This window comes from Lampris incognitus, chromosome 2, assembly GCF_029633865.1.
Source record: "Lampris incognitus isolate fLamInc1 chromosome 2, fLamInc1.hap2, whole genome shotgun sequence".
NCBI lineage: Eukaryota > Metazoa > Chordata > Actinopteri > Lampriformes > Lampridae > Lampris > Lampris incognitus.
This window is the reverse complement of record NC_079212.1, coordinates 29,543,797-29,567,143: the sequence shown is the minus strand read 5'-3', so window position 1 is coordinate 29,567,143 and position 23,347 is coordinate 29,543,797. Positions and strand designations below refer to the sequence as shown.

The following is a 23,347-nucleotide window of genomic DNA, read 5'->3' as shown; positions in this document are numbered from 1 at the left end:
GATCTCCCTTTCGAGAGACCACTACGACATGTGAACACTCAGACACAATTCACTGATGTCTTCTTTTTTCTTTTCTTTTTTAACCTCCCGGCTAGCTACTGCTTTAGACTATTACAACAAGTCTGCCCACGACTGTCATGGCTGATATAACTGAGTGAATCCAAATAAGAGAGAGTACCCATACTGCTGGGACTTGTTGGAGCTGCTCAGTCTACAAAGCTAACAGTGGTGGTTTGCGCTGTTCTTCTATGCACCTCCCGTTGCTTTCTGCCTGGAGACCACGAGGTGCGCTTTCTTCCCCGTAGAGTGGAGGAGGCCCTATGGAAAGGAGCCATCGGCAATCCAGTGCACGTGAACACAAACATACACTCGTAGAAAAATTCACACACACACACAAACAAACACACACGCACACACACACACACAGACACTCTCTCTCTCTCTCTCTCTCTCTCTCTCTCTCTCTCTCTCTCTCTCTCTCTCTCTCTCTCTCTCCCTTGCTCACTTTCATATCTCGCACACACTGACACACTCAAAAACAAATGTTCACTCTCCCTCTTTCACCACACACACACACACTCTCTCTCTCTCTCACGCTCACTCTCACTCTCTCACACACACAGAAGGGGCGCACAGAATACTCACTTTCACATACTCCTCTCTCTCCTCTCTCTCCTCTATCTCTCTCTCCATCTCTCACTTTCTCACCATTACACTCATGCTGTCATGTGAATGCCCACCATGCTTAATATAGATGTTTTAGGCACTGACCTAAATCAGTGGAAATTACAGGAATGAATTACACACCATCGTACACCCACCTGACCCTGAGTCTATAACTGGCTTCACTGGTTAAAAGTACCCACACCCCAGTCACTTGTACTCGTGCTTATGAGACACAGCCTTTTTTTTTCTTTTTTTTTTTTGATGATTATCCGAGACCGCTTACATTTACAACCAGTTTAGTGAGCCAATGGCACAGTCTAGATTAAGAGACAGAGTGAGCAAGTGGGATTTCAGCGTCTTCTTCGGGAACTTTTCTTTAAAATGTGTGTTTGTGGTCGGCCAGCTTGGCTGATGAAGGATCAAAATGATAAGCTTATGGTCAGGAAGACCGGTCTCCCTTGGGCATCTGCCACTTTTCAGTCAGCAAGATCTTAAGGTATGCTTTGGTAATTAAAAGTATCTGTAAGGAGGTAAATCTCTCCCAAGCAGCACTTGTGAGGCTAGGAGAAGGTGCTGAGTGAGTCCATTGGACTCTGGCAGTTGGTGGACTAATGTGATGGATTGCTGAGATTGTCCCAACATGGACAGGCTGAATCAAGACCTCAATTACTTGATTAGAGAGGGGGATGGGATTTCTTGCGATGGAACTTGGTCCAAAACGTAAGTAGTGAGGTTATGCAGTCTTATGTTGCCGGGATAGCGTGGAGCGCTAGCTGTAATGACAGATCTATTTTTCAGCATGGGGCCTGCTGTGTGGGTGACAGGAGAGGCACTTTCAGCGGGAACATTAACAGCCCACTAGAAAGATCTGATGGCTGCAGCAGGGCTTTCTTTCTCGGTGATCTTATCAGAACGAGACTGGATGCCTCTGGGGTGAAATGTCATGTGTAGGGCGTGTGTGTGTGTGTGTGTGTGTGTGTGTGTGTGTGTGTGTGTGTGTGTGTGTGTGTGTGTGTGTGTGTGTGTGTGTGTGTGTGTGTGATTATACCCATGTGTACATTGGAGCTGAACAATATATCGTTTCAGAATCGGCATCGCAATATACACATGCAACAATAACGTTGCAAAGGACGCAGTTTAGAGCAAATTGGGCCCATCAGTCCCGTGAGGCTAAATCTCGTATTGTTTCATGGAAAACGACTCGAACGAGGGCTGCTTTTTCATGACTCCTCTTGAAGAAAAAGACTCTTGCACAGCTGATGTATGATATAGTTTAGTCTGATTTAATGACTTCATGGACAGCTGCTTTAACTACCCCTCTAAATCACCCTCATCATTGCGAGCATGATAACTCATTCTCAAGCGGAGCTTTGAAAGTTAAAAGCAGCATATATATATATATATATAGATATAGATATAGATATAGATATATAGATAGATATAGTGTAACGTGCATGGATAAGTAGACACGCTGGCCACTGGCTGGCGGGTCTGACCCTTTAGTCTAGCAGTTAGCGATGTCTCCTGCGGCGCGGGCGTTACAGGTTCGCTTCCCGGCCGCGGCAGTTCCTGTGGTTGCGTTGTCCCCCAAATTCGCTACAATATAGATTTCTGGTGAAATGATGTAACTCCTTTCTATACTATAAAGCTGCCATACATACTGCAAAAAAAAAAAATTGCAATGTTGATTTTTTTTTTCCTGTTATCATTCAGCCATAGTTAACATGTTATAATCCTTACTCTGGGCAGTGCAATCCCTTCCACACATTAGCAACCATCATGTGTTTTTCCATGGCGCGGAAGAAAACCATGAAACAAAAGAAAAATGCCTTTCATAAGAAGTTGAGAATGAACTAGATTCCATCGGCTCCTTATTGATGCTGCAGCACGGATTAAGCTGTCTATGAGCAAAGCCACCCACTAGACCTCATTCTTAACATATGGTGACAAACAAGGCCCTCCAGGCCTTTCCTATTGGCTGCCAGCCTCGCTGACATCATTTCCCTCCCTCTATGCCAGTAGCCCACGCACCGAAGCTTCACACTTGGTCTGTAATCACTTTGATGATCTTCAGGCCTGACCTCAGCACACCCTCCTGGCATCGCCATAACACCCCTCCAAAGATTTGTATTACATGTTCATTGACTTAAGTCAGCCTTTATTTGTTCACGTTGTGCGTGCACCATCTTGGTCACCTGTCGTACGTCAGCCCACCAGCCCCTCCGGTGGTTATTTATAGGTTGCGCTTCTTTCTCTGTCGGTAACCTGACGAAGATATTTGGTGGTTGAGACGCTGATGCGTCAATAAGCCTCCTATGAGAGTGGCTCGCACAGCACGTGGACTCGAGGTCTGTTTACGTGTTTATCTGTTTTGCACGGGCTTACTGCAAAGAAGACGAAAAAAATGTAGTCATACCAAAGTCACACAAGGCGTCTGGGAAAGGACAAGAGAAAATTCTTGGAGACAAGGTTTGCCATTGACGTTGACTGAAAAGCTGGTCAACAAGTTGTTAATGTTAACACTGTTTGCAGACTGCTTTTCTCTAAGCTTGAATAGGGTTCTGTGAAGACGCTCGTTCTTCTCGCTCATCTTTTCCCTTGAATAGTGCTGCAGGTGGCCCGCAGTCGCTCCCCAGAGCCCGGCCCGTACATCCCCCTGCAACTGGTCGCCATGAGACACCGAGGGAGACATTGTCTCCCTGTCACCCCCTTCTCTTCCTGGTTCTCATTCCTTTCTTTTATCTCAGTCTCTCTCTCTGTCTCTGTCTCCATCCCTTACTGTCTCTGTGTCTGTCTCTCTCGTTCATGCTCCTTTTATCTCCCCCCTTCTCTCTGCTCCAGCCCTATCTCTCCCTGCTCATTAGCCATGTGCCCTGACTGTGGCAAGGCCTCCAAGGCAGTGGGGGCTACGGACAGATGGCAGCGCAGTTGCAGTGCTCGGGGGGTAAAGAGAGGAGATTGGCCGGCATGGCGGCAGATAAGGAGGTGGCTCATTCAAGGGCACGTTGTCAGTCACCTGAGTGGAGGACAGCGGGGGGACGGAGAGGTGCGGAGACTCATTGGCCAGTCTGGTGTTATTAATAGCTATAATTAGACCGATGAGACACACATAGATGTTGAGTGTTGTTACTGAGGGTGACATTACAACAGCAGTTTCATAGCGTAACGTTTCACCTGACTGTTAGTGTGTGTTTGGTTTCCAGGTGCTTGCAGCAGGTATAATTAAGAGGAGACGGAAAGCAACTGATTAGGACAAGTTCTTAAAACTTTTTGACTGTTGCTGGTGATTGTTGTCGCAATTGAGTTGTAAATTTATACTATAGGGTGAAGAGCAAAGGTTTTTTCTTTTTTCTTGATTTTTTCCGTGCATTATCCATCCATTATCTGAACCGCTTATCCTGCTCTCAGGGTTGCGGGGATGCTGGAGCCTATTCCAGCAGTCATTGGGTGGCAGAAGGGGAGACACACTGGACAGGCCACCAGGCCATCGCAGCCCCCCCCCCCACACACACACCCCTTTTTATCCCCAATTGTATCCGTCCAATTACCCCACTCTTCTGAGCTGTCCCGGTCGCTGCTTCACCCCCTCTGCTGATCTGGGGAGGGCTGCAGACTACCACATGCCTCCATGTGGAGTCGCCAGCCGCTTCTTTTCACCTGACAGTGAGGAGTGTCACCAGGGGGATGTAGCACGTGGGAGGATCACACTATTCCCCCCAGTTCCCCCTCCCCCCGAACAGGTGCCCCAACCGACCAGAGGAGGTGCTAGTGCAGCGACCAGGACACATACCCACATCCGGCTTCCCACCCGCAGACAGAGCCAATTGTGTCTGTAGGGACGCCCGACCAAACTGCAGGTAACACAGGGATTCGAACTGGTGATCCCCATGTTGGTAGGCAACGGAATAGACCACCACACTACCCGGACACCCGTTTTTTTTTCTTCTCGTTTTGACTTGACAACAGCCCGACATCCTTCTGGGATTGTTCTGCGAGCTGTTGGGCAAGTGGCATGGGTGCATTATTTGTGTGTGTGTGTGTGTGTGTGTGTGTGTGTGTGCGTGTACCTATGTGCACACACATGCAGTTGTAAGTGCGTGCATGTATGTGGTTGAGAGAAAATACAGAATTACACAACAAATACTTGAAAGTCTGGCTTTATCAATAGCTGCAAACCCACTCTTCTGTCACTGAGCCGGTGAACCGCATCCCTAGCAAAGTAACACCTGATGCACAGTTCTTCGTTTTGTTTCCCAGGAAGCTTTGAAAACACCAACCTGCTTGCCAGATGTGCGTAGCAAGTGATCCAGCAGTGAGAGGGCCTGGCTCTGTCTTGCAAAGCCCCACTCAGGGAACTAATGACGTAGCTGTCATCGTCCTACCCAGCATGCACTGCTTTTCATTGAATAAGATGAAAAGCTCAAATAAGGCAAAAAGAGTTTTGTACTCATTGCTCTCATGTTTCTTTCTTTCTCTTTCTCTTTCTCTCTCTCTCTCTCTCTCTCTCTCTCTCTCTCTCTCTCTCTCTCTCTCTCTCTCTCTCTCTCTCTCTCTCACTCTCTCTCTCTCTCTCTCTCTCTCGCTGTTGTTTGCCTATGGGATTTTCAGCAGTGCAACACTTGGCCTCTTCTTTTTCAATCATAGTATTGTTGCTTGTGCAGAAACACTCGGAGAATAGAGCACCTGTTACTGGGGCCTCGTTCAAGTTCTAGTTCAAGTTCGACTTTATTGTTATATGTATTCAGAATACAATGAAAGTCTTGTGCTCTGGCTCTCTCGGCCTTAACACAAGGGACTCAAGGACAAAGAACCCAAGGACACAGCATCCCGGAAAAAAAAATCAGACTATGTACACAGTGAATTCATACATTATATACACCAGTGTTTCTCAACCGGGGGTCCGCGGACCCCTAGTGGTCCGTGGTGTAATTGCAAGGGGTCCGTGAAAATAAAATATCTTTAAAAAAAAGATCCTATGACATTTATAGAAATAGGATTATTTTACTCAAATGTGACTGAAACCTTTATCTACCTAAACTATAAAGGGTAACAGGACATTTTTCTCTAATTACATCTGTTTCACAAGTGTAATTTATTGTATTTTAATAAGAGATCTCGCTCCCGTTTGCATTGTTAAAAGTTACTGCATAAAAATTCTGTTGTTCCACATATCTGAAAGTTACTGAATACATATTCTGTTTTGTTACATATATCTGAAAGTTACTGCATAAGAATTCTGTTTTGTTAACTATATCTAAGTTACAACTGAAAGCTCTTATTTTTGCCCCAAAGAGTGACTAAATACTATAATGCAATTTAAAATGCAGTTTCTACTGTTTCTATCAAATTGCAACCCCCCTCCCCCAAGATCAGGTGGAGGGGTCCTCAGGGTAGATCAAAAATACGCAGGGGGTCCAGGACCCCAATAAGGTTGAGAACCACTGATATACACAATATACAGTACACAATAACACAACAATGTAAGGTACATATGGGTGCATCAGCTGTTGAGCAACCTGACTGCCTGTGGAAAGAAACTATTACTGAGATGGGAGGTGTGGGATCTGATGCTCCGGTAACGTGTTTTAGATGGAAGGAGTGAGAACAAAACATGAGCAGGGTGGCCGGTGTTCTTCATGATGTTTTGGGTTTTCCTTTTGCAGCGAGTGGTGTACACATTATCAAGTTGTGGTAGCCAAGGATTTTTGCTGCTGTCTTTACAGTCCTTCGAAACAGTCTGCAGCCCTGAGCAGTCAGGTTGCCAACCACACTGTGATACAGCCTGTCGAGACACTCTCCATGGTACTGCCATAAGAGTTTTGGTATATGAGTACCAGAAGTCTTGAGACGCCTCAGAAAATACAGTCTCTACTACCCAGAAACATCTGGACACAACGTTTAGTGGGAGAAACGTTTCATCACTCATCCAAGAGACTTTATCAGTCTCAACTGACTGCCGGTATCCCCACCCTTATACACACTGGGGATACCTGCAGTCAGCTGAGACTGACGAAGTCACCTGGATGAGTGATGAAACGTTTCTCCCACTAAACATTGTGTCCGGATGACTGATTCAGCTTTCTGGGATTACCTGACTTTACTTTACATTACCTGGTTTACTTACCTGGAGTATTGAGCATGCGTCAATCCAGCCTCTGCTGTGCCTTCTTGAGGATGCGATTGGTGTTGAGAGACCATGTGACCATTTTGTTCTTCATTCGCAAAAATTCAGAAGAATTCTGGGGACAAACATTTTCCCCCCGCGGTCTTAAGTTGGTTTGAATGGCTGTTTCTTACATTTTCATTAAAGAGTACAGTAAAGGTTGCTTCCCATCAGTTAGCACCCCCCTTAAGTGGACAGAAATGAGTGTTGGAGGCCAAGTATTGCAGGGCTATGCTCACGCAGCTGTGTTCATGTGTGTTTATGTTGAGAATAAGCACATTGGGGAAAATATCTGGCTGCTGAATGTGCTGACAGGGTGGTTAAGCAGGGTGGGGTCACTGGTGGCACACAGACTTGTGATGGAGCTCGGTTTGACGTTCCCTGCAGAATAACATTACCACAGCGCACGCTTGCATTGCACACTTGCAGCATATTGCTTCAGTATAGCATGTCGACCTTATTATTTCATGCACCTGATGATGTATATTAGATGCCACTTTCTCTGCCTCCAATGCATCCCTTTCATCTAATGTACAGTACAGTAAAGCCCTCGTCCACAGAAACTCGTGTGCAGGATTCTGCTAGTGGGGAATATGGGCATGCTGGCAACAGACTAATGGTTGAATGCATCCACATGACACATGGATTTAACAAATCCTATTTGCATCAGCATATTAATTAGAATAGCACAGCATCACCGCATGGCACATGTAGCCCATTCAGGCATATTTGACACACATTTCGCTACATCCCCCAAGCAGTGGATGCATAAAAAAAATTTTTTTTTAATTCTCCATGTGCTTAGCTTTCACCCAAATCCTCCCCTTAACCCAGGCTCCTGTCCCTTTTCTTTTAACATCCTCCCCTTCTATGAAAAATGGAGAGTTACTTGATATACATTATAAATAGCTGGCCCCTGATTGGACGAGACCAGATTCTCCTCTGAGCTCTTCCGTATAGCAACAGCCCCCCTCCCAGCTCTTCTCTTCTCCTCTCCTCCCTGGAATCCCCCTTCTCCTCGTCCCCCTCCCATCTATCAATACGCAGAGAGACCTCATCCTCCATGCTGCTTCACCCCCTACCCACAATGCATCCGGGCGTACCACTGGCTTTAGCTGTAGCTCTGTCTGTGAAAGAAGGTGGGGGTCCTCCACTCTCCTCTCTCCTCCTCCTCCTTTCCTGTAGCCACAGACTGACTCGCTCCTCCCGCTGGTTCCCTCTGCTGCGGCAGCATCTGTACGTGGTCACCATGGCAACAGCACTGGATCTGATCCCCTCCCCTCTCTCCACGCAAACACACATGTGCGCACACACACACGCATGCACGCACACACACACACACGTCCCTCTGCCCCTCCTCCTCTCTAAGCCTTTTTTCTCTCGCTGTGTCTGTGCGCGACTGGGCGTGTTTCCTTCAGTGTTGACCTGGATTCAGCATGTGGGGCTACGTCTGCCATGCTGTATGAGTGTGCGAGCGCGTGCGCGTGCACGTGTGCGTGCGCGTGTGCGTGCACATGTGCATGCACATATATGTGTATGACAGTTGTGATGCTGACTTGGGCAGACGGGGGCGTGCAGCCAGCTGACCTCTTTCCTGACAGTTTTCAGGGTCAAACGCCAAGCTGGAGCCTACTGCCCCTCCCCCTTTCATTTTGCACACACACAATCTCTCTCTCTCTCTCTCTCTCTCGCTCGCTCTCTCGCTCGCTGTCTCTCATCAAAGCCATCATCCCCTAGCTCTCGCCTGTCCATGTGCTTGGGTGAGGAAGCAAGGTATTGGGGAAAGCGTGTGAAAGTATAGGATGTACACACCCTCCCCCTTCCCTTGCTGTATTCCACAACGCAACCATATGGAAGGAAAGATGTGGAAGACGTTAAGGCACATGTCGATGGGTTTTGTTTTTGTTTTGTTTTTTTACTCTCGTTGATGCACATAGCTCTTAAATAGGGTGCATCTTTTTTGTTGCGCATGTCCCCTTCGTTGGCTTTCCCTTCCTGTCGATGCAGGCTTCATCACAGTGTTGATGTCCGCAAATGGCACCATAGGCCCACACGCTGCCTGTTGTGGCTCGCATTTGTCATTTACCGACACCCAGGCTCCGTTGGGATCTAGTTATGCATTGACATAACAATTGCCCCTGCTCTTAATATTAGTACATCATATCAATTTGTCTTCTCCCCCCGCACTCAGAAAAAACAAACACGCACGTTTTGGTGTACAGTGCACAACTGCATGTGTGCGCGCACACACACACACACACACACACACACACACACACACACACACACACACACACTAGTGCAAAGAAAACAACAACAACAACAACAACAACCCAGACACACCCACATCACCAAAATACACATCATACAACCAGCGTTGTGTTGGCAGCCTCGCACAACATTTTGTGGAGGGTACAGTAACACGCCATCCCTACCTGGAAATGCTGGTCATTCTCCAGGTTTGTCTTCCAGCCTGCTGGCAGGGTTTGAGGGCCTGGACGGACAGCAGGCAGCAGAGGATTACAATGTGCTCGGCACGAAAGCGGATGAAAAAATGAGACGATCACAGAAGCCCCGTTTTACCAGACTGCCTGTTTGAAAGCTTTTCGCAGGGAGCTTGGCACACCCGCCAGCTTTGCCGGGAAATGCGGCCTAACCATCTTACAAGATGCTCTGTGTCTGATATCCTGCCTCTACTGCACAGAAATGGGAGTGCGAGATGTACGTTTTTCTGATGCAAACAGTGTAACGCTGATGGGGGAGTAACAGTCTCGGGGGAGCTCGTCTTGATCAGATCAATCTTCCTAATTTGATCAGTTCACAGGACTTGGAGTCCATCATGGTTTATTCAGTGAGGCTGATATGCTAATTGCATTCCTCTCTGTCTCTCTGTCTCTGTCTCTGGCTCTCTCTCTCTCTCTCTCTCTCTCTCTCTCTCTCTCTCTCTCTCTCTCTCTCTCTCTCTCTCTCTCTCTCTCTCTCACTCTCTCTCTCTCTCTCTCCTTTCTCCCTCACCTGCTTTTGCACATCTTCCTATGCTTCCATTGTTTCCCCGTCCCTCTACTTTCAACCAAACTTTCTCTCACCCAATGACGCACAACTTTCTGCATGTTTCCGCTCACCCCATTCCCGCAATCCCGCGCCTCTCCCAATCCCATCCCCTCCGACCACCTTCCCTCTTCCCTTACCCTCTCCCAACCCCACTTCCACTTTCTCTACCCTTCTCCACCCCTCTCCACCTCTGCTCTGAGCGTAGTGGAGGTGATGGACCAGCAGAGGGTATTGCGGACAGGTTGCCTTGTGACAGGGGTCCACACTCCTCCCATCCGACGCAACAGCAAGCTGGCCACCCTTGGGCGCCTCTTCAAGCCCTGGAAGTGGAGGAAAAAGAAAAACGAGAAGCTTAAGCAGAGCTCCACAGGTAGGCGGATGGCTAAGGGGCGTTGTTTTGGGATCATGCACACACGCAGTCACAAGCGCATGTGGAGACAAGCCGCAGATGTACACGCTCAAACGCTTGAATACGGACATGCTGTAGGTCTGTACTGTACAAATCTGTACCCCTACCACCACCACACCACACCACACCAGACCACGCACACACACACACACACACACGCACAAGTACATGCACTAATAAGCACACATACTGTCATACGGACCCATGCATACAAATTCCCTCCTCTCCGGTACAAATTAGGTCAGGCACAGGTAACAAGAGACTTATCAGTTACAGACATGACTACTCACGCTCCTACCCTTCGAATAAGGCCCACCCTTATCATTTCATTATGAAAATCGGTGAGATATTTTGCACATTACAACACATAGTAAATTATTGCAATAGTTTACTGCTGACACAAATTATTAGAGTCTGAACTTTTTATTTTACTTGCAGAGGTTGCTGAGCAGAATTTTTTTTAATCATGGGTGCTAAAATTCAACTGTATTGCATGCATGGTGAAAGGTGCTATTAAAGGCAGAATATACCATAAAGTTCATACTATGCAGGAGCCCATGTATAATGTGGTATTTGCCAAACAACAGGCTAATTGACATGTTTCCATAGTAATGGAAGATGCTATTGTATGGAGCCCTGTGTTAATTAATGAATAACACTGAAGGTATAGTACATTACCATTTTGTTCAGGTGGTTTTAGGGTTGCCTACCATAGTATAAAGGGAAACAGATGAGATCATAAATGAACTTTGGTATTGTTGTATTGTGTTGATCTCTTTCCTATCAAATACCATTCAAGGTATTGCTTTTAGATGATCTGTATTAAGCAATTTTAATTCTTTTTTTAAAATTTTTACTGTCTGCAGACACCCTGTTTATCTACAGCATATGATACATACCATGTAATTTTAAGATAAATGATGATGCTTCAACCCCCTCCTTATCCATCCACCCACAGATGTAGCATTATCCAGCAGTCTTCTATGCCACGACCCCAGTTCACCCACTCAGGGCTGCTGCTCAGACGGTACAGTCCTGCTGGGGGGATTCGGGGGACCTCTGAACCCAAACCTCACAGTGAGCAGTGTGGAATACCTGGGTCCTGAGGAGGAACATCCCCCTCCAGGTAGGACATTCCAACAGTGTACTGAGAGACAACCAGTCAATGGATTGTCTTTGACCAGGGCTCACAAAGAGACTGAGAAGGAAGAAACATTGATTGGTAAGTGGTCTGATGTGTGAGCCTCAGCCATGTCTGCTAGCAGATCAATGGTGAGGTTGCTGGGGGACACTTTAAGAAAAAAAAAACAGCTCTAATCAGTCAATCAATCAATCAACCAACCATCCAACCATCCAACCAATCAATCAATCAAAATAGTGTTATCCATAAACTCTCTCTTTTATTATTTGCAAACGCTCTCTTTCTCTCTGGTTGGTTGGTAGGTAGGTGGGTAGGTATGTTTCCACTATTTCACTTAAAAGTACTTACTTATTTTAAGATACTAAAAAATCTGAAGCGTTGCCACTCTTCTACAATAGGACATGCACATGTGGCTGGTAGTGAAATAGTAAATAAATGAAAGAAAAAAAAGTGTGTTAACTGTGACCTCTAGTTGGTGATTGTCATAAGGCAAACAAAAAAAAACAACAATAAAGGTAAAATCCAATTATATGTTGTTTTTGAAAATCACAGATTAATTCTTTTCTTGCTATACCTTATCCTAATGTAATTTGCATGAATGTAAACCCTTACTGTGGTTTATTCTACCGCACAATGGTTTATGTCAGCCCTAAAAAAGGATAGTAAATGCTTTTATGCTAGTAAAAAGAAGGATAATCTGAGTTTAAGTGGGTTAAGCATGCACTACAGCCCTTTTGTTGCATTTTTTTAATACTCATTTTGCAGTCAAATGTTTTGGAGAAAATACATACTCCAAGATATGGCTCTGAATTGAACAGACGTGTTTGCGTGAGCCATATTTTAGATGTTTACCGCTAGAGGGCAGCAGAGACACTCTAATGGCAGACGGTGGCCATCCTCGTCTCTCCCCTGAGAAAAGCCACTGACAGGCAGTTTCATGATGATCAGTCAGTATATTCAAAGTGTAACCTTACTATGGACACGATCAAACATCTGAGCCCTGATATGTGTGAGCTGTTTCAGTTTAGCAACTTTTCTTTGTATACTTTGTTTTCTCCTTAACACAAGAATAGCTTCAGGACTGGGCATTTAGTTCTGCTGTTTTGTACTTTTTTTTCCTATTTGGATTTGTGGCGCTGTCTGTGAAAATGGTTTCCATTAGTAGCAGTCAGACAGTTTGGGCTACCAGTAGATGGAGATCAGACTACCAAGGATTGGGTAACGCAAATTAGGCATCAGTTTAGATTTTGGTTTATTTGCAGTATTTATCCATTTATTTATTTATTTTTATTTATTTATTTATTCATTTTTTTGTTCATTGAAGACTGAACACTTTTTTCTTTTTGCAGAATCCTTTATTTAACTGAAGTTACTCGTAATAACCCTGAATGTGAAATATCAGTTGAATCTGTTGGAGAGTCCCAACAACAGTCACTTATCAACCCACCTCCACCCCCTGGTCGTCTCCACCCCTCAGCATCGACACAAATTTTTTTCTTTCTTTCTTTGATAGAAGTTTGATCCACATTTTAAAAGGTCTTCTATCTTTGTCATTGCTCTTCAGTAGCAGCTCCTCCTCAGGATTGTGAGCAGGTGGAGGAGAGCCTGCAGCCGCCGGAGGAGGATGGAGAGAACGAGATCCCCCTGGGAGGAGGGCTGACTGAGGGACTGCAGGAGCCAGGAGAGCAGATGGAGGAGCGGCTGGAGGAGCACATACCTCCAGGAATCTCCCCACCCCATGTACCCCCCAAATTCTTGCCCCAGCTCAGTCCTGGCGAGGGTGAGGATTTATAAGAGTTTAAGTGCAGATGCAGTGGGCAATACTGTGATTTTCCTGAAATATGATATGATTAGTAAATATCATTAGGAGCTGCTGAATGGCGCTGACACAAAATAAATTACTCCCGCCCCCCCCCGCCCTCCCACCCCCAACAATAAGTATTGGCTCCTTCTCACCGTCCTCGGTGAACTGAGCGTCGATATCTACCGAGGCTGTTCAGAAATGGCAGAAGTCAGCAAACGTGCTGTGTTTATTTGAATTTGCTTGTCTTGCTTGTTTTGCATTGCTGTTGATACGGTCAGGATTCAAAGGAGATAAGAATAGATCAGAACTTAATTATCCAGTCAAGGCGGCAAACTTGTGTTTGGTCTCATCACTTTTCCAAAAACGTGACACAGTTAAACAGCATTATCAAAAACACAATCACAAAACGCACGATAGTTCATGTGGTTTTGTTCAGGAAACTCAGTATGTGATCAGGCTCTTCTAGAGGGAGCAGCTCAGAGTCATTGTGGAGGGGGTGGCTGGTGTTGGGTCATAAATCCCACTTAGCACCTTTGAGATCAGAGACTGACATTAACTCAACACTAAGCATATTGGCCAAGCAAACGTTTACTCAAAGTGACACCGTATGAATCCCGCGTGTGTAATGGCAATCACCCAAAATGTATTCGCTGGTAAAGGAGGTATAAATTAAAATACCCCAGGGGCTTCCAAACCAGATTCAGTTTCATGTGCAAACTAAGATTTCACAATACAGGAAATCTAACTTTATGCATTACTCGCTGTGACACTTAGACATATGCAACATTGGCTTAAACATACATAAATACATGGCCATACACCGTTTTTGTGTATATTAGAAATTTTGGATTTCTCTGTCCATAAAACCAGTGCAGGATTTGTGGTGCCAGTATGAAGCCTCAAAATGGAAGTTCATTTGACATTAAACCTGCTGACACTCAAGCACATATGGACGCTTACTACTCAGCTTATCGAGGCAGTTCAGACAACGCTACTTACCGCGTGTTTCTCCCTCCCTCTCAGAGTCCGCCCCGTTGTCGCTCCCTTCCCACCTGGCCAACTCCTACCTTCCCAAGGAGCCTCCACCCAGGCCCCCAGAGAGCCATGCCCCGATGGCATTGCCACTGCGGGGGCCACTTTCCAATCCCTCAGGATCTCCACACCTTGGCAATATGATGCACCCTCCCATGCCCCCTAGCTGCATTATGGAGGAACTGCAGAGAGCTTTCGCTTCCAAGAACAGACAGGAGAGGTAAGCGATACAGCAGGCATCGATCGCAGTGGCAGACTGGGGTCAAAAAAGGGCCCTCTGATAATCCATTTTGTTACCATAAACATTCTTGAAATAAAACCATACAGAATGACTAGAATGCAGATATAATTCGGTACATAGAACACACACAACTGACACACACTAGATAATAGCTGACTTGTGTCCCAGCGACAATGAACGAAATCTCCAACTAGCAGAGTGTTACATAAGGGCTATGACAGGATATACTCCTCAAGTAAATTAAAGGTCCTGGGTTTGAGCCCCGGGGTAGTCCAACCTTGGGAGTCGTCCCAAGTTGTCCTCTGTGTGGAGTTTGCATGTTCTCCCCATGTCTGTGTGGGTTTCTTCCAGGTGCTCCAGTTTCCTCCCACAGTCCAAAGACATGTAAGTCAGGAGAATTGGCCATACTAAATTGCCCCTAGGTATGAAAGGGTGTGTGTGTGGGCCCTGTGATGGCCTGGCGGCCTGTCCAGGGTGTCTCCCCACCTACCACCCAGTGACTGCTGGGATAGGCTCCGGCATCCCCGCGACCCTGAGAGCAGGATAAGCGGTTCAGATAATGGATGGATGGATGGATATTTGGGGTAATAGAAAATAAATATAAGGTTGGACATAAACCCGGGTTGGGACGTCTGAGTGTCTGGATGTGTGAGGGGTGTTTACCGTTGCTGTTAAACCTTCACATTCTCTCCCTCCCATGTGGCCCCTCAGTGTACACGAAGGGTGTGAGTCCAGCCCGCCACCCCGCCCGTGGTGCTCAGATGGACGGCTCTCTGGTTCCTGCAGCTCCGAGAACCAGTACCCATCCATCATGGTGGGGGGCTGCGGTGGAGGTGGTGGGGCTGACTGGCCCAAGAAGGAGGCGGAGGAAAACAAGGAGAATGTGCGGCTGGACCAGTGCTTCTCCAACACCTCGGGCCTCCCCACCGACCTGGAAGGCTGGAACGACTCAGTCATCTCCGGTAGGTTTCCTCGAACCTGGGAATAGCACCGTTCGGGAATCAGTGGTTCTGGCTGGGATGACATGGTCAGTGGGTTTGCTTGGTTTTTTTCCGGAGGCTTTGAGAGTGTGGAATTGTATTTAGTGTATGTGAGTATTCATTTTTTTGTTTTTTGGACATGAATAAGAAAACCAAACCTAGTGTAGAACATCTTAGAAGAGAAGTCCAAGAAATGAGTTTGTTCATTCCCGGCATCCTTGTGATTAATCATGACCCATGTGTGTGTTTGTGGATGCGCTTGCTTGGCGTGTGTGGATGTAGGCACCCTTCCTCGCAGGCTAAGGAAGGAGCTGTTGGCTGTCAAGCTACGGAATCGGCCCAGCAAGCAGGAGCTGGAGGACAGGAATATCTTCCCAGCCAGGAGTGACCAGGAGCGCCAGGAAATTCGCCAGCAGATTGAGATGAAACTTGCCAAGTAAGTGATGACGTCTTAACTAAGCGACCTTTGCCTCCATGAAGCTGCTCACCTCACCGCATCATTGGCAGCAATGCTAGGTATATTAGAATAACAAAAGTCGGCAATCTTATTATGACTATTAATGACTATATCTACATGAAGCTGTATTGTACAGTCACATAATGGAAATCCTCAGAGGGGTTATGATATTAGTCATAAGATATTGCATAGTATGAACATCATAAAACGGAGGAGAAAACTCAAGACAAAGATGTACTGTAAGAAATGCATGGGTCAGTAAGCCTATGAAATTAAATGTCTCCAGTTACACACCTCTTAGCTCACATAGATGTGTGTGTGGGGGGGTAAATGGACGTAAAGTGGAAATCTGATCGGAAAGGATTATCTTCTTGTCTTGCATCGACTTGATTTGTGTTGGGTAATCTGCCATTGTTTAGAAAATACCGTTTGAGTGTGATGCCTGACACGTTCTCGCCAATCCTGATCTGCAGAAGCATCTCCGTTGTGTTGATGAGGGATTTCATTTCAGCCTGGTGCTAAACCAACCGATTCAACTGATCTCAGTTTTGACTAAGATAATTCAAAGCGGAGTAAGCCGGATGACATCGAACTGGTGAGGTGGTGGCCGGTTGGAGTGAAATCCCAAAAGCTTTTCTTCTCGTTGAAGAAATGCATGTGTGTGTGTGTGTGTGTGTATGTGTGGGTGTGTGGGTGTGTGTGTGTGTGACCACTAGAACATGTTTGCAAGAGTTTGATGCCGTTTCCAGGAACACTCTTTGTCCACAAATCAGCACTGATGATTTTGCATCTGCATAGCAATCTTCTGTCAAAATATGCATGGTACATTTTGTCCTTAGAAAAATAACTGGTGAGTTTGTACCAGTGTACCAAGTCTGACTGACAGCAGCATTCTGGTACGTGGCTATATCAAAAAACCTTAAGTGGTTTCACACAGGCGTATGGAAACTGGGACTCACCTCATTGTTATGTAATGCACTGTTCAATAACTCCCAGCTAGGCTCAGTGTGCCACCCACCCAACGAGAGATCTATCATCTCTCTCTCTCTGAGACGACCAAGAATAAATGCCTGCAGTCAGAGCCTATTCTTAGATCCAGCAGAACTGCGGGGAAGAAATGTCCCAAGAATGTAATATTGTCATCTGATGATAACAACTGGTTATACACGCTGCGAAGTGAACAGCTTTAACAGCTTATGTAAAAGTGGAGAATCGAGCATGACTCTGGCTTGCATAAGAGCCTCCGGGGTCTGGGGCAATGTTCAGAGGACGGAGAGGTTCCCTTTTCTAGCACAGCGCTGAGAGAGGCAGCTTGAGCCAGTAACGCCTGGTCCACAAAGACCCACTTCTTCAAAATTCAAACTCTTTGATGTCAAGTGCAGCTCAGGTGCTTTAGGTCACTTGTGCCCAAACTGAGGAAACTGAATATCTCAATATATTGTTAATCAATCCCCCAGCAGTTCTGATGTGAGTTGCTCTTTTTAATTTGCAGACATTCACAGACTTGTCTGCTGGTACTTGTGCTGAGCAAGTGAATTACTGGGGAAAGTGACCTCGCCCCAGTGAACGGGAACTCCATCCGTTTTTAGCTTTGGTGAGATTCTCCGAGTCAGAAAGCGGCTACATTTGATGAGTCCACAATGTCACTGCAGGGAGAGAAAAAAAGAAAGAAAAAAGATCGGCTACTAAAACATTCACCTTGTTTGAAAGTTGAGCGAATCTGTCGAATGTGCAACAGTGGCATGTGTATGCAGAGAGTAACCCATCTTCAGTGCTGTGTCTGGAGGTATTGTTACTGCACATGGGTTACATCGAAGTAGAGATCCAGACTCAAAAATACATTTAACAGACTTTTCTATTTCTGTTTTGTGATGTTTTTAGTCACAATATTGAACAAACGCCACAAACTGTTCTTCCATTGTATAACATGCACTGTGACAAAGGCACGAGTACAGTATATGTGGCGGTTTGCCATGCCATAGTTTTGTAGCATACGGGCGCTGTTTTGGTGAAGGGAAATCCTGTCTAAATATAGCCCCGAAGGAGGTGAAGAGGAGGGAGAGCTGAGCAGGGGATTAGAATTTATTTCCCCAGGGTGCCCATACCAAATGACAAACAGTCCATCATACACAAAACACCTTTGGATCTTCCTGGATGACTCCCCACTTGGATTCAGTCTCATCTTCTCCATCACGTCGCTGGCTCAAAGGGGGAACCATTGCCTGCCTTTGTTGCAGAATGAGCAGAAGTCATTGCCAAGACCTTCGGCAAATAATTACACCTTGTCCGTCCATCATGTCATAGCTTGAGATGACCTTTCTATCTATAGAGCATCCCCCCCCCCCCAGTGCTTGTGCTGCAGTGGCACGCCACAGATACTATTCTTAGCATCCGAGACTGATGAATAATGGATTCTTTGTGCGCTCCTCTCCTCTCGCCCATCACCCCACCCACCCGCCTGTCTCCACAAATGTGTGTTGTTGGGGAGTTATAAAAGGGGGGTGGGGGCGATACTGTACTTGGCAAGGAGAGAGAGCTTTATTGCATTGCTGTTTTTGTGTCTTTGTGAGGCAGGTGGTTGAAATGTAGAGGAAAAGACGATAACTGGCTCCCTATCGCCCACTGAAGGTTTTCCCTCCATCTTCACTTGCATGACTGGAGTTTTGATTTAAGCTCATTTTATTTTAGAATAACCTGGGCGGCAAAGTGAAACTCACCCCAGCATGACTTTCTGAGTCATTGTGTCATACTGGGGATACCTGCTGTGTATTAAGACATTTTAAAACCTTCACATAGCTAAGGAGTCAGTGAGAAAACAAAGCAGCTAATCTATACTGCTTGAGTTGTGCCACATGGGACGATTGTATAGCTATTATGGCATCGCAAATTCTGCATGTGATAATGGTATCAGGCATTACAGCATCACACATCTCACGTGTGATGATAGTATCAGGGGTAATGTAACCACTTACCACTTACAGCTTAAATAAGGCATCGGCGTGAGGATTGAGCTAGAGACTGAAATGGTAGAGTTATTCAGCTCTGCAAAAGGCAAAAAAAAGAGAGAAGATTTTCATGGTTAAAAGCAGCCCCTGATTTTCTAAGACATACAAGTAGCTAGGAGGTGTTGCTTTCAACAGTAATATCTCCCATTTGTCTGTTGCTAGGCAGAACTGAGGGTTTCAGCAGGAAGACTCCATTCTCTAAGAGTACCAGAAACCGTTGTTGCTAAGCAACTTGACGACCGGGTCAATAACATAGTGGATGTTGTGTCCACTGGGGCTTTGGAGAGAGATTCTTCGTTTCATCTCTTGAAAATGTAATACGGTCACAACTGTTGGAGTGCTTTCTCTTTTGAGTGAGTGAAGGGCTCATTGAGGCAACTGAGTCGGTCATGATGGGTGGCTCTCTCACCGGTAAGATTTTTTTGGGACAACAGATTATCTCCAAATTGGTTATGAGAAATATCCAACATGACTGGATCTAATATAACTGGAACATGCCGAGGGATTCTCAACCAAGGAAGTAAAAAGGGAAAAACAAAGTTTTTTTTAATTATTATTAAGTTTCTTTATACATGCTCTGAATCAGATCAGACGTCTTTAGATGGCAATAAAGACAGGAGCGTTATGAAGTTCAACTGTTGCTGCATTTTGATTATGTGTAAAATGCTGACACCACTCTTGAGCGGGTTTGCCGGTGTTTCTGTTCTGTTTGGAAATTCATTTCCCTTCCAACCAAATCCTGGGGGTTGGGGAGGGGGGCGGCAAACTAATGAATTATTCCACATGCTATTCGAAGTCAAGCGTGTGTTAACTTACAAAGACCGATTGCTTGCCTGTGTTCATTAGAGAATGCATCGACTAGTCAGACATGGCTTAGGAGGGGCTGGTATTCCTCTATGCTCATCTCGTCACAAAGTGCTCTTCGGGTTCACTGATTCCTACCTCTGTAACTGTCATCAGCATTTCAGCGATAACTTGAAAACAAGGTTTAGGTAAATGTGATCTCTAACTATACAATCCAGTGCAGTATTGGTGCAAATTTCCTTCCAGACAGTGGCATTTGTTATTTATTGGCTAAACACAATCATATCATGTCATTTCAAAAATCGGATGAGTAAAAATGAGTGTGATTATCATTAGTAGTAGTCAAGACTGGTCCCAGCTAGGTGTCTGGCTCTGGGTGTGTGACCTAACTTTGGTCTTCAGAGCACAGAACTATAAAGTGTCCAGTGTTGATCCATGGATTGAAAAAGGATAGGAGATAAAGGGAGCCGCACTGTGAGGTGGTATTCTACACTCTGGCCTTTCCACAGCTGGAGGTGTGCAGTATGTGGGCTGTACTGTCTGGAGCTGCGGCCTGTTGTGCAACTGGCATTTATTATTGATACAGACTTTGAATAGCCTCACATGCACTTAGTGACTCCAAGATGACAATGGGTGTCAGATACCTTTCAGATGCTTTGCTGGCGAGGGAGTGCAACCACGTGGAATTCTCACTGAAATGAGATTGAGTGAACATACACATTAGGTCAGGCAAACAAACAAAACAAAAAATAGACTCAATATCTAGAATACTAGATTACACCTGAAGTGTCTTCACTGAAGCAATCGGGAAACGGAGTATGTTCGCAGTATCAAAATGTTTTCCCTTTTTCAAACGAGGAGAAAAATCCGGTTTTTTTGTTTTTTTAATCTGGTAGAGGTGCAAACGTGGGTGATTCCCTCTCTCTCTCCCTCCTGTCTACAGCGCATATCAGACGGGAGATTTTGGGGGGATACCGTGAGTGGGAGCTGCAGTACGCATGCGTCAGAAAGGGGAGGAGGAGGAGGGGGGTGTAAGGCATCACGACACACACTTGAAAAGCGCGTGCGGACCGAGGTGGATGGTGGACTCGCGGCGGAGCTACAACAGTGCGCAGCTTTAAACCGAGATAAACATTAAAATATATATAAAATAGGCGGAATTGCGCTTCTTTGAGTATTCCAGATGTGGGGAGCGCCTCTGCCCAAGCATCACAGTCGGGGTTTGGATGCCAGATGGAGACATAGGGGGGTTCCTGTCAAGAGCGCGCACGGCGGAGAGGGTACGGCCGTTTTAGCGGTCGCCTTCCCCGCACAAAATGGTTCAAAACGTGGTGTTGGTGTTTTTCCGCAGGAGGCTGAGCCAGAGACCGAATGTCGAGGAGTTGGAGAGTCGGAATATCCTCAAACGTGAGTTTCCAAACTGTGATATTCTAACATAAAAGCACTGACATTTCCTTTTTTGTTGGTATAATTTATATAAAATAATGTCAAATCAAGGCCATTATCCAAACAACTCCGCCGGTGCAACTGATGCGTAGATGATTCTGCAGATAACTAACTTTACATTATTCATGCGAGACAGTCGTTCACTCCCAAATCAGTCTGTTCCCGCTACCATCTCTACCAGTTACTGTTAGAATTTGCATAAATTACAACGTAAACATAACGACATAACTAGTTGGTACATCCAAATACTTTTTACGCTATCCTTAACAAGAAATCCTTGTGCGATTTATGACTCATGACTGTACAGTAAAATTGACAACGGGGATCCCCCCACAAGTCACAATTTCTTAAACACTCAGACTGTTCTAACAAATTGACTTACACAGTGCCATTGGTAATGAAAGGTGGTTATTGCTGCGTATCATTATTGCTGTTGCTTCCCTATAGGCTCAAAGTTGTAATATCTTAGCTGACTAAAATCTCCCACCTTGTTTCAGAGAGAAATGACCAGACAGAACAGGAGGAGCGGAGGGAAATCAAACAGCGACTAAACAGAAAGGTATATTTTCAAAACCTTTTTTCCTTTTCCAACATCTTACATCATCCCATTATGAGTTAAATATCTTAAATTTATTCAGTTGAAGCTCATGTGCAGTGTTTTAATATAGCAAGCGTGACCAAACCCCAAGTTTGTAGACTGCTGCCAGGAAGAACAGTCAACTTGAGCATATACCCCGGTTTATCCAGGCGTAGCACTTCTTAGTCATAATCATGGGTCCTTTTCTTGGCATTCCAGCTGAACCAGCGGCCCACAGTAGATGAGCTGCGCGACAGGAAGATTTTGATCCGCTTCAGTGATTATGTGGAGGTGGCCAAAGCTCAGGACTATGACAGGAGAGCAGATAAGCCCTGGACTCGACTGTCGGCAGCAGATAAGGTGCGTCTTTGAGTAGGACACAGCGAGAATGTATATTTGTGTGAGAGCCCGTGTTTGTTTTGGAGTGCTCATTGTGCATGATAAGAAAAATCCTCTCGCAGCACATGTCCAATATCTTCCATCACACGATGTGGGATTCACTGTCCGGAGTCTGTGATCAGCTCCAAACAGGCTGTTTATTTAGGTCACTTGGACACAAAAAGATTTCACATATTCTGGGAGCAATTGCCTATCAATAGTTTTAGCATCACCCATCACCGTATCCCCCTCTTCTTTTTAATCTGTTCCCTTTCATCTGTTGAGCCATTTACATTATCATGCGATTGTCACTTAACTGTCCGAAGGTCACAGAATCTCCTGTTTCTGCATACAATTAGGGGTGCACTAATGCCACGTTTTTATTCCCTGCAGGCGGCAATCCGAAAAGAGCTGAACGAGTTTAAAAGCACTGAGATGGAAGTGCACGCCTCCAGCAAGCACCTAACGAGGTCAGTATTTCTGCCTGTGGGTGCCTGTGTGTGTGTGTGTGTTTGGGAACCTTAACGTGTTCTATTCTGGGCTGTGCCAGTCTAATTTTAGCTCTCCTTGCTCATCCAGAGAGGAGCAAAGAGAGCTAAAGATAGATGGGCGTGCTAAACGGGGGGAAGAGGGAGCTTATCCATCTGGAGAGCCTGTATTGCTAGGCAGAAAGAAATGATAAATGTTGATGTGTCCTTGGCTAAGCTTGTTTAGTTGGGAAACACGCTTCCTTGTTACGCGTTGTAACAATGACCCAGAGGGAGGGTGGGGGAGAGTCCCCGCGGTACTATATGGCTGTGCTCAAAATAGCTCCTCTTCCTTGATTAATAGCTACAATCATAACTGGGTTCGATGACAAAGGCACCTTCTGCTCTCATGATTTGTGCCCCCACCCCCTCTCCCATTTTGCCTCCTCCCTTTGTCTCATACTATAGGTTCCACCGGCCGTGAAAACGGAGAGTTTCTTCTGTGAAGAAATGCTGAGCTTAGAATTTTTGTCCCTGGCTGCTGGAAACACTCGGAGGCAACTGTTTCAATGAAGCCCAGGGCGTCTTCAGGGTGTCTTCAACGTTTCTTCCAGCACCCCTCGCCCTCATTGTCACTGGGAGGGGCAGAGGACAGGGGAAAGAGATGGACAGTAATGTTTGTGGCGATGTGTCTTGGAGAACCACTGTGCGTCTCCAACTGGAAGC

The 23,347-nt window shown here is 45.8% G+C and overlaps 1 protein-coding gene across 1 annotated transcript in view; it reads left to right on the top strand.

Moving 5' to 3' along the window:
* Window positions 1–23,105, top strand: part of phactr3a (phosphatase and actin regulator 3a) — a 37,446-nt gene extending 14,341 nt beyond the window's left edge. Inside the window, exons 2-12 of the mRNA XM_056299205.1 lie at window positions 10,086–10,250; window positions 11,248–11,415; window positions 12,995–13,210; window positions 14,258–14,486; window positions 15,219–15,469; window positions 15,770–15,923; window positions 21,105–21,160; window positions 21,697–21,758; window positions 21,996–22,136; window positions 22,548–22,624; window positions 23,090–23,105. Coding sequence (XP_056155180.1) covers window positions 10,086–10,250; window positions 11,248–11,415; window positions 12,995–13,210; window positions 14,258–14,486; window positions 15,219–15,469; window positions 15,770–15,923; window positions 21,105–21,160; window positions 21,697–21,758; window positions 21,996–22,136; window positions 22,548–22,624; window positions 23,090–23,105 — 1,535 coding nt within the window. The remainder of the gene's footprint in view (window positions 1–10,085; window positions 10,251–11,247; window positions 11,416–12,994; window positions 13,211–14,257; window positions 14,487–15,218; window positions 15,470–15,769; window positions 15,924–21,104; window positions 21,161–21,696; window positions 21,759–21,995; window positions 22,137–22,547; window positions 22,625–23,089) is intronic.
* The last annotated feature ends 242 nt before the right edge of the window (window positions 23,106–23,347 follow it).